Source organism: Primulina tabacum, chromosome 2 (genome assembly GCF_025594145.1).
Source record: "Primulina tabacum isolate GXHZ01 chromosome 2, ASM2559414v2, whole genome shotgun sequence".
NCBI classification, from domain to species: domain Eukaryota; kingdom Viridiplantae; phylum Streptophyta; class Magnoliopsida; order Lamiales; family Gesneriaceae; genus Primulina; species Primulina tabacum.
In genome coordinates this window covers 54,135,669-54,146,337 of record NC_134551.1, presented here as the reverse complement: position 1 = coordinate 54,146,337, position 10,669 = coordinate 54,135,669, and the positions used below count along the sequence as shown (strand labels likewise).

At 34.9% G+C, this 10,669-nt stretch overlaps 1 protein-coding gene across 1 annotated transcript; it reads right to left on the bottom strand.

Moving 5' to 3' along the window:
* Positions 1 to 2,025: 2,025 nt before the first annotated feature.
* On the bottom strand, positions 2,026 to 5,534 carry LOC142538099 (cyclic nucleotide-gated ion channel 2-like). The gene is made up of 8 exons (XM_075643540.1): positions 5,408 to 5,534; positions 4,611 to 5,226; positions 4,148 to 4,363; positions 3,827 to 4,044; positions 3,385 to 3,496; positions 3,059 to 3,295; positions 2,895 to 2,981; positions 2,026 to 2,774 (listed from the first exon to the last, which is right to left on the bottom strand). Exons 2-8 carry the CDS (start codon positions 5,172 to 5,174, stop codon positions 2,286 to 2,288), a joined length of 1,923 nt encoding a protein of 640 aa, XP_075499655.1. The 5' UTR covers positions 5,175 to 5,226; positions 5,408 to 5,534; the 3' UTR covers positions 2,026 to 2,285.
* Positions 5,535 to 10,669: the final 5,135 nt, after the last annotated feature.

The following is a 10,669-nucleotide window of genomic DNA, read 5'->3' as shown; positions in this document are numbered from 1 at the left end:
TGTGTTGCATTGAGGCCGAAAATATTGGAATTCATAACGCAGCGATTATTTTTGGTTTGAAAAGTTGCGCCGAGTTGGGCAGTTGTGAATTTGGAAGTAATGTTCATACGGATGCTTTAAAATTTGGATTGAGTAATGATCGATTTGTGGGTTCGTCACTGATTGGATTTTATAGCAAGTGTGATCTAATTAGGGAAGCGGCTAAAGTGCTTGATGAAATAACTGATAAGAGATGTTGCCTGCACTTCAATGATAGCAGGATATGCTCAGGTTGGGGATCATTATGTTTTTAAAGCTTTCGCAGTTGCACGTGACATGCAGATGGATGCATTTGAGCCTAATAGGGTGTGACTTTGGTGAGTCTACTCCAATGCGCTTCACGGATAGTTTCAGTTAATGAAGGAAAAATGATTCATGGTTATGCAATTAGAAGAGGAATTGGTGGCTTAGATGAAGTTTTTAAAACAAGCCTTGTCGATATGTACGTAAAATGCTGTCATCCGAATAGGGCTGCTGTGGTTTTCGACATGATAAACGAACGGTCTGTTGCTACTTGGAATGCTTTGATGACTGGACGTCTTCGGTTTGGACGAAAATGAGATGCTTTGAATCTCTTTCACCAAATGGTACGTGAGAATTGTGGGCTTGATTCAACTGCTTTAGTGAACGGACTCTCGAGTTGTGCTGGTTTGGGGCATTTGCTTTTTGGAAAACGTATCCATTGCTTTATAATACGAAAAGGAGTCCATTTCGATGTTGTTGGTGCCACAGCTTTAGTTGACATGTACTCAAAATGTAACGCATATAAGGGGAGCAACGAATATATTTTACAAAACCAAGGTTAAGGACTGTATCTTGTTTAACGTGATGATTGCAGGTTATCTAGACAATGGATTTGTGTTGAGAGCCATGGAGACATTTCAAGAAATTGTCACTGAATTGTTAGACCTAATGCGAGTACCATTGTCATTGTGTTTTCTGCAACGCCTAACACAGAGGAAGACAAGAGGAAGGGCCAAACTATTCATGGATACATTTTCAGGCGCAGATTCGAAGGAAACACTGAAGTAACGAATCCGTTTATAAACAAGTATGCGAAATGGGGTGTACTAAAAACAGCTAGAAACGTTTTTTAAAAGATAAAATGAAAGATGGCGTGTCATTTACATCAATTATGACAGGGTGATATGAATCTAATCGGACATGGCATGCTAATGGTTGAAAAGAGATTTAAGGAAGTATTGCATTGACTCATAAGCGATCAAGAAGAGCTTGCAAACAACGTTCCAAGCCTCAAAAGAGTTGTGATGCATGTGAATAAGCTTGGAGACCATGTGAATGTTATTAGTGTGGAACAATGTAGACGGACCAGCATGACAGCGCTAAAGAAGAAGCGCAGCAGCGCTTGGAAGAAGAAACCAAGCGCTACCTCTGCATAGCTTCAGCGCCTAGGCACTTCAAGACCAGTGCCGCAACGCGCTGCACTGTAGGACAAACGCTAGTTACGGATTTTGCTGTATTATAAATAAGATCGAGATGATATTTTATGACCTGATAGAGTAACATAATTCATTGATCTACTAATTGCATAGATATATGAGGTTGTGTACATGTTCTGAAAATCGAAAGCTAAAAGATTTAAAAGTTTGTTAATGTTATTGTAATTGTTAAAAAACAAAAGAACTCTTTATTACTATAATTTGTTAATTAGATTAATATTACTCGACATAATATTTTAATAGATTAGATAATTTCGTCAAAATCATGATTTATGAATTGAAATTCAATCGTCAAAGATATCTTCTTATATGAGTTTTAATTTATTTTATAAATTAATTCACTTATCATTTTAATTAATTAAATAATTATGTTTGAAATAAATTTTCATATATCAATATATGTAAGAATGATACTCGTATTCAATGAGCTATATTAAAACATTACTCGTACACAAGTGAAAATTCCGAGCAGCTTTGGAATTATTTAATTGTTATAAAATTATTGTGCAACCAGCCATCGATCTCTAATTTTTTAAATCCTCTTTAATTACTTATCTGACCTAGATATATTAAAATAAAATATAAGCTTTATATGTTATTTAAATTAATATCATAATTTAACAAAATAAGCTCCTAATACCACCTTGAAAGGACCAGGACCAAAACTTACCACTAAATTATTTGATCCGCCACTAGCATTAAGAAATAAGGATAAAGGTAAGGCCATGATATCAGGACTTTGGCAGCAATTTTAATAACGAAATGAGAATGCCTAGTGCATTGCTCTTATTCAAGATGATCACGGGGTCGAATCGACATAAAGAATATGGCGTATTGCCTCAGGCGGCGATCACCATCCGCAGTCCCGGAGCCATAGCCAACTGAACAATGTGAACTCCTCTGCATATAACGTCGCCAAGCTAATTGGATATTAACAGCGCCCCATGTCCTCCAATTCGACGAATAGTATCTTGCTGTGCGTCTCACCCTCTCGTTCACAAATTTGTAGCGAAAATGATCCGTGATGTACCGAAGATGGTTGGCTTCTAAGGCAAATGCCTCCGTTGATTCGAGGCATGTAAATGCGGCGGAAGAATGCGGAAGCCTTTCCATAAAAGGGCGACGCAGGCACCAAGAGAGAAGCTCGTCCCCAAAGAATGTACCTGACTCGAGGATGTTGGTGGCCAGAATCCCTCTACTTAGATTTTGGCTTCTCTTTACACGACCATGCACAATGAAAACGATTCTTTGCACAGGGTCACCCTCTCGTATTATCTGGTCATAATTCAGTGAATATGTTAAGAAAGTCGTTAGCTTTCTTAAATGTTATCTTAAAATACAAAACTACTGTCGGTCTACATCCTGTTGAGCAAATGATGGTTGCACAAGATCTACCTTTTCGTCTTTGGAGAAGACGAGAGGCTTGGCACGGTCACATATATTGTCCAGTATCAGATCATCCAAGGTGTGGAACAGTGGTACCTCCCAAAAAAAACACAACTGAAACTCAGTGCAAGAAAATGGATGACTTCAAATAGGCCGAAGAATATTCGGTATACCTTTTTTATCAGATCAAGGCAAAGAAATCGATTAATGTCGCGTCTGAGTCCATCTGGTAGATCAGAAATAAATTCTAATCCATCATTACCACCCAATATAGTCCATCTTTGTCGTTCATAACGTCTGACTCTTTGCCTCAGTTTCAATGGCAATTGCCTCCGTCTCATCCACCATTCCATGTCACGGCACCTTAGCTGCATTTTTCTCTTCTTGGCCATGACAGCGTGCAAAAATACCTTTCCAAACATAGTGTGAATGATTTATTTATTTTAATGTACGTCTCGTGTTATTAATAAAATAAGTGGAGTTTGAGATTTTGAATCACCTGAATATTTCCAATCAACAGAGTGAATAACAGCAAACCACCAAGGACAAGGCTTATACTGAACATTACTTCCTTCCAGTCACTTGTTGGCTCCAAGTTGTTGCCAAAAGTACTGCAAAATTTATTCACAAGCAAATGAACGTCAAGATTGCCATGAACTACGCATCTAACACTCCCACATCACTCTGCTAATGAAAAGCTGCTGACTCGATACTATGTTTCTCATAGCAATGGTTTCCTGGGTGTGATTTGAGCTCGTGACAAGGATTCCCCCGCGCACAAACCCTGCGAAGGGCGAGTCCATTTAAATTGAAAAAGTGAACTTTTTGTATAATTTTTCTAAAAGTGCAATATTTTGCTCCCTCTCAAGTCTAGTGAGTCATGTCTATTGTCTCACAATCCACCCAGGCATAGATACAGATATAAGAACATGCGCACGTACCTAAGTGTCATCATTCCCCAACAAATGGGATAAAGAATCTTGACAGACACCGAGTTGCTAGATACAACAGGAAGTGCCCATGTGTATATTCCGTATCCAAACGATCCATTGACATCCAAGCAGAATGATTTTCTACCCACAACTTCTGGGTTGCGTCGTTGCCCGAGGCACGACACTACACGTTGTATCGCAAGAATGTACCAACATCCACCCACAACCTGCAGTAAAATGATCAAATTTACTACAAAACAGATTCAATATCAAAGCTAGCTAGTTGCAATATTCCTTCGAGAACTTGGATTTGGATCTGGTTACACATACGTGAGAGGCGATGAAGTATGCTATGAGATTAAGGCCGAACCCCCACCAAATTGTGCCGAAGATGTAGCCTGTTACCTTCTGCATTCTTCTTATCAAGGACAAGGTGTGATATATCTTAGGTAGGAATTGGAACAAGAAACTCGACAAGAGAATCGTTGTTATATGCTGTGCTCTTTCCTCTGTGATCAATCTTGGCATCACTAACCAATAAACAGCCTGCAAAATAACATGATTATTAATTATGAAATAACATTCTCCGGGAAAAAAAATCTTCATATGTATATGCATAAGTACAAAATATATCATTCCCAACCCTGCAACTAAAAGTCAAGTGTACCTAACTTTTTATAACATGTAACATCGTTGCAAGTAAAAAACCTATGCATTCTGACATTATCCAAGACCCCGCAGGTATGATTAAATCAAAATAACAATGAGAAATGGGTAAATAACGCGACACTACCTGAGGAACTGGTAGAATGACAAAAACATCAAACCAGAATCCATCGAGTGATCGCAAGTAATGAGCAGCAATTGCACGTGTGTCCCAAACGAGTTTCCCGCATCCAATAACCAGGGATTCTTTCGGCACAAAAGCCAGCCGGAACTGCAGCCACACATGGCATAAATGCAAGGCATCGAGGCAAACACGCAGCACGGTGGCAATAGCGACCAACACACGGTCAGTGTACAAGCACGGCGACCCACCGCGGCCAATGGACAAAACATAAAAGAAGAGCGGGTCCACAGCTAACGACATGCTACGCGCCAACAAGATCGCCCTGTTCCAACGTCGCACGCCCTTGCTCCGTGGGTCCAAACTTCTGACGAATGGGTGGTTCGAGGCGAGGTGGGTGTTGAGGTTTTTTCTGTCCAGCCGATTTTTTATCGGGAGGAGGGAAGAACCCGCGGACGCCTCCCACTCCGGCTGGTCGGCTTTGTACCAGCTTGCGGAATGGAAAACGGGGATGCTGTCTCGAGTGCATGCGTAACATTCACCGGAGTTGGAGATTTGGCTGTCCTCCATGCCGTCTCTGATTCCCGGTTGGACTGGCTCTCGCCGGGACACTCCAAACTACCTGCATTTATTATTTTCCAACTCAACAATATCAGAAAACAAATTGAACGTTGTGTAGCTGAAGTAACCTCGTATACATCGAACAGAATGAACATATATATATATATATATAAAATTGTGAACACCTTTATATATCTTAACTTGGCAAAATAACAGTAGAAAATTAAGGGTGGCACAGTAACCTTGGAAGGGAGAATTGTTTGTCTGGATTTTGAGAAGAAGTCTTCTCAGGGAAACCATGGGAGAGAAGGAAACAAATTTGGTCCGTAAAACGTGAGAGTAAATAATATTTAAACAACAAAAATGGAAAACAAAACTGTTCAGAAATGGCCAATAAAGGTGGGAGTGACGGTTGGTTTGCGTCTTAATATTTTTTCTCTTCTCGTGGGCGGTACAAGCAATCAAATGGAGACTGTACAATATGATTTATATTTGAATATATTGTTTAAAAAAATTATATTATCTTCGTTAATTTTTTTATAACAATATTATGAACAAGAGTAGAATTTAGTATTTTAAATTATTATAATATAATTTAGTAATCTATTTAATACTTTGTTCAAGTTTTATATTCTTGAATCTGATGGATGCTTGTTCCTCCATCACACGTATCCACTGTACAAAATATACTTAAAATTTATTTGTAACATGTATACTAACTAGTATTTCAGCATTGTACGTCTAAAATAGTGGACACAATATACTAAAAAATAGTGGAAATATATATATTCATATACTTTAGTTCACTTTTTTATTTTTTACCATCTAAAATAAATGGATAAAAAAAATTATTACTAAAAACTCATATGCTATAGAGAAATAAAAGAATTAAATTATGGTTTTATTTTAAATAATTTTAAAAACAATCACAAATATTTATTCCTCTGAAATAGGAGAAGTTTTGGAATAATGAAGTTATTTTAGGCACTGTTCTAAAAAGCACTAGAATGCTTAGGTAGTTTCTTTTAGCTTATGTATCTGATTTTTTATTTTTATTTTTTTTACAAAAACTTGTGTGAGACGATCTCATGAGTCGTATTTTGTGAGACTGATATCTTATTTGGGTCATCCATGAAAAAGTATTACTTTTTTATGCTAAGAGTATTACTTTTTATTATGAATATTTGTAGGGTTAGCATGTCTCACAGATAAAGATTCGTGAGACCTGTCTCACAAAAAAACTACTCTCTTTGTTTTTGTTCATTTTCATATTTTTCAACACTTCATGTTAGGATCAAACTTTTATTACTAAACCAAAAGTTATAATTGTTAGTCAATGAGCATTTTTATTTCTTTATATTCATGACAGCCTATATTGTACATACTTGGGTGTTAATGAGTTGAAATGCTAGGTTCATCAGTACGGGGAGGTGCGTATCTATCTGTTGGTGTTGCCATATATATTTTTAGAGACCAGTCTTATTATTTCACTATAGTCGACCCTGACCCTAGTAGAGACAATATTATCTATTAAGATCTGATATCATTATTTTCATTGTCCACCTAGCCAACCAGATCAAGCGACACAACGTCAATAACTTGATACAAGATAACTTCCTAGGAGATCGCTCTTCCAAATACTACTTTCGTTCGTGCATGTTTAACCCAACATCATCCAAAAAAAAGTCTAGAAAAATGCTTCATAAGAGATTTGAACGCATAACCTCACTCTGATACCAATTGTTATGATAAAACGTTTACCAAGACAAAAAACTATAGTTGTTAGCTAATGAATAACTTTATTTCCTTATTTTTGTGGCAGCATAAAATACATCTACTTGAATTCTAATAGATCGGGCTGTTAGGCCCATGAATCTAGAGATGTGTGTATTTATCTATTGATATTGTCTTATACTATTTATATAATAGTCTTATCATTTCCTTATTGTCAGTCATGTCCCCAACAAAGACAATATTATGTGTTAAGATTCACCTTTTTAAAGCTAACCTAGCCAACCAGATCAAACGGCAAAGCGTCACTAGTTTGACGCATGAGAACTAGTTTATCGCACAAGAACTTCTCAGGAGGTCACTCATTCTAATAATAATCTCACTCATGCACGCTTAACTCAACACTTCTTTTTGTATCATATTCAAACCTAAATCCATGACATCTTCTCTTAATCCGATATAAAATTTTGCTTCGCGAAGTTGTCTTGAATGCGAAATATGTGATGAGAAAATATGCTAATTTATTTATTTATTTTTGAATCCGTTTATTTAAAATATATGTATCTGCCTAGGACGATTTCAAGCCATTTGGGCAACCGATTTATGCAACAACGCTAAGAGATGTTATTTTTCTAAAAATTAGAACGGCGGACGACCGCAGATCACCTAGATGTCATTTTTTAGAATACTGATTTTAGGCAAAACAAAAATTATTACAACAAAGTTAAGTATGCTAATAAATAGTAGGTCTTTTGTGAGACGGTATCACGGATATTTATTCATGAGATTAGTCAATCATGCTCATATCTATAACAATAAGTAATAATTTTGGTATAAAATATAATATTGTTCCATGGGTGATCTAAATAAAAGATCAGGCTAACAAAATTTTTTGTGCCTAATAAATTATCTCTTAATTAATATTGTTATGCATGAGACTGAAGAGGGTGAGGTGATCGTCTGTGCCATGAGGTTTCACGGATAATGAGTGGCTCCTTGTTGGATTCTAGACAGAGAGAACATGAATGAACCGATCACACACTAGAATGAGAGGGATTTCAAAACTTTTCACGTATGAGACTCCGTGCAGTTGAGGAATGCTTAAAATAATTGCTAGATACTAGTCATAACAAGAAAGTGCATATTATTTTCGAGAACTCATCAAATAAGAACTCCAAAGTTAAGCGTGCTTGACTTTGGGTAATTATGGGACATGCCAGAAAGGTTCGTCTTGGTACAATGAAGACAGTCGTCGAATCTAAGGCTTTACAAATACTTATTATAATAGATAAAAGAAATATATTTTTATTAAATCTAAATACTCAACCTACATTATCGCCATCACATTCATACGAATATATATCAACAGTTTAACATACACATCGTTGCCGCACATTAGATATGAAAGATATTATATGCTTTATTAAAGTCAAAATTATATTATTAACTAGAGAAAAAAGACATATTTTAGAAAGCAAAAGAAAAAACAAAATCTATTACTATATATATCAAAAGAATAAATATTAAATTTTATGAAACAAAGATCTCATTACCGAGAAGTTATTTCACATGCATAGTATCAAATATCGTCCAAAAAGCAAAATAATGCATGAATTAGTCTTTTTTTGTTCATAGAATCTCCCCGTTGAAGATATGAGGCCCAACAATTTTGTCATCCACTCATATTCGTTTCATCATAGACCGTATTTTGCATGTGAGCTGCTGCGCGCTTTAACAACTTTAATATATATGGAAACCTCTAATAAAAATTCAAATATATATATATATTTTTTACATAGAGTAACAACTAACAAATACAAATTTTTTCATCCTCCAACTTGTTTATCAGTTAGTCGATTTTTTAAAAATGATTTTTTTCAACATTTTTTTAAATTCAAATGTGGTGACGAGTGAATCTGTAGTCGCTTCCAGTACTGTGCATTGGGTAAATCAATCGAGATTAACATATTAGCCTACAAATCACGTCACATGCTCGCGATCATTTAACATTGCATTTATCTAATCTACCAACCAAGATAACTGTGAAAGCAGGGGTATATTGTTTTAGATTTGGTTGATGATTATGACGATGAAAGTGAAACCAAGATAAGATGAGAAGTTAGGTCGATTATTGTTTGAGTTTTGCTAATTTCAACAACTATATTGAAAACATTTTGGGTTGAACAATCGAAAACATGGTAGAAACTATATATTACACATGCATGTCAAAGAACATTTAAGAAAAATCTACTGAATTCTACAAAGAACTTGTGTATTTAATTTGTTAGACTACAATTGTGAATGCTTGGTTTCTCCTAGACTAGATATCCAATTATGTTTCATTTTGTTAGGGCCAACATGTATAGAGCAGGCCCAGCAAGCTCGATGCTTGTATGGACAAATTGTCAAGGTTTTCATATACATTTAATTTATAATTTATGTGATTATCAGGTCTATATTGGATCTATTTTAGCAAGTTCTCCATTGTATTATAATAACTAAATATAGATCAATATTAGATTACAATCATTTATGTGAATTAAACTAATTAGAATAATCGTAAATCTATGGAAATTATTTTATAAATTTAACTAATATTAAAAAGAAGAATCAGAAGAAAAAAAAAGCCGTCCCAAATCATTAAGAGCATTCAACTTAAGCAAAAACTTGTGTGAGACGGTCTCACGGATCGTATTTTGTGAGACATATATCTTATTTGGATCATTCATGAAAAATTATTACTTTTATTGTGAATATCACTACGGTTGACCCATCTCACAAATAAAGATTCGTGAGACCGTCTCACAAGTGACCTACTGTTTCACTTATAACACTAACCACCAAATCAAAAATCACGGGCTCTACATATCACATATATATTATTTTAAAACATACATTCTCTCACATTCATTTTAAAAACAACGCTCGTTATTTGTCGGTCTAACAGTTTATTCATTTATCTTTATTTTTATTTTACATTAAATAAATACACTTTCAATTTTATTTACAATAATTTAACTTATTATTAAATAAATAATAATAATATTTTTATTTATATTTATTCTTAAAAATTATTTCATCTTATTTTTACAAGTATAATTTATTTAAAACTAAAATATTATTATAAATTTGAAATGAAGGAGTAAACATAGAAAAAAAATCCACACTTGCTATATTCCAAAAGTTAATTTGCAACGACTATATAAATTGATCGGAGAATTACATAAATTGCGGGACAATTCTCTTGAAATACGTCCCCAAAAAGTATCCGTCTCGTGACCGTTGTCAATGATTGAGTTCTCGTTTGTAGTGACAAATGATTTCGCTAAGGCTTTATCTTCAACCTTTCAATCTTTCTACAAGTTGAATGTTTTCTCCGTCTTCTCTAAGTTTGCGGGTTCAACCGAGGATTCATGGTCGGACAGTTGAGTCTCGGAACAAAATTCGGAACGACGGGTTCATTTTTCGGTCGGATAAGTAAAAAACATACCGATTGCATATAGTTTCGAAATTGGTTTTTGAGGAAATATTTCGTTCAGAAATTTTTTGATTATATCTTCAAGGTTGATATGCTTTTGCGTATATTAAACTGCGTCAAAATCTATATTATTAAACCATAAAACTTTCTAGAAATTATTATGTTAACGGACAATCTATTCTTATTTTATTTTTTCAAAAAATTAAAATTATTTAATTGAATTCAATTTTACTTTTTGTTCGCGAAAAAATTATCACAATTCAGTTGAAATCAATTAATAAAAATTCAAAAGAAG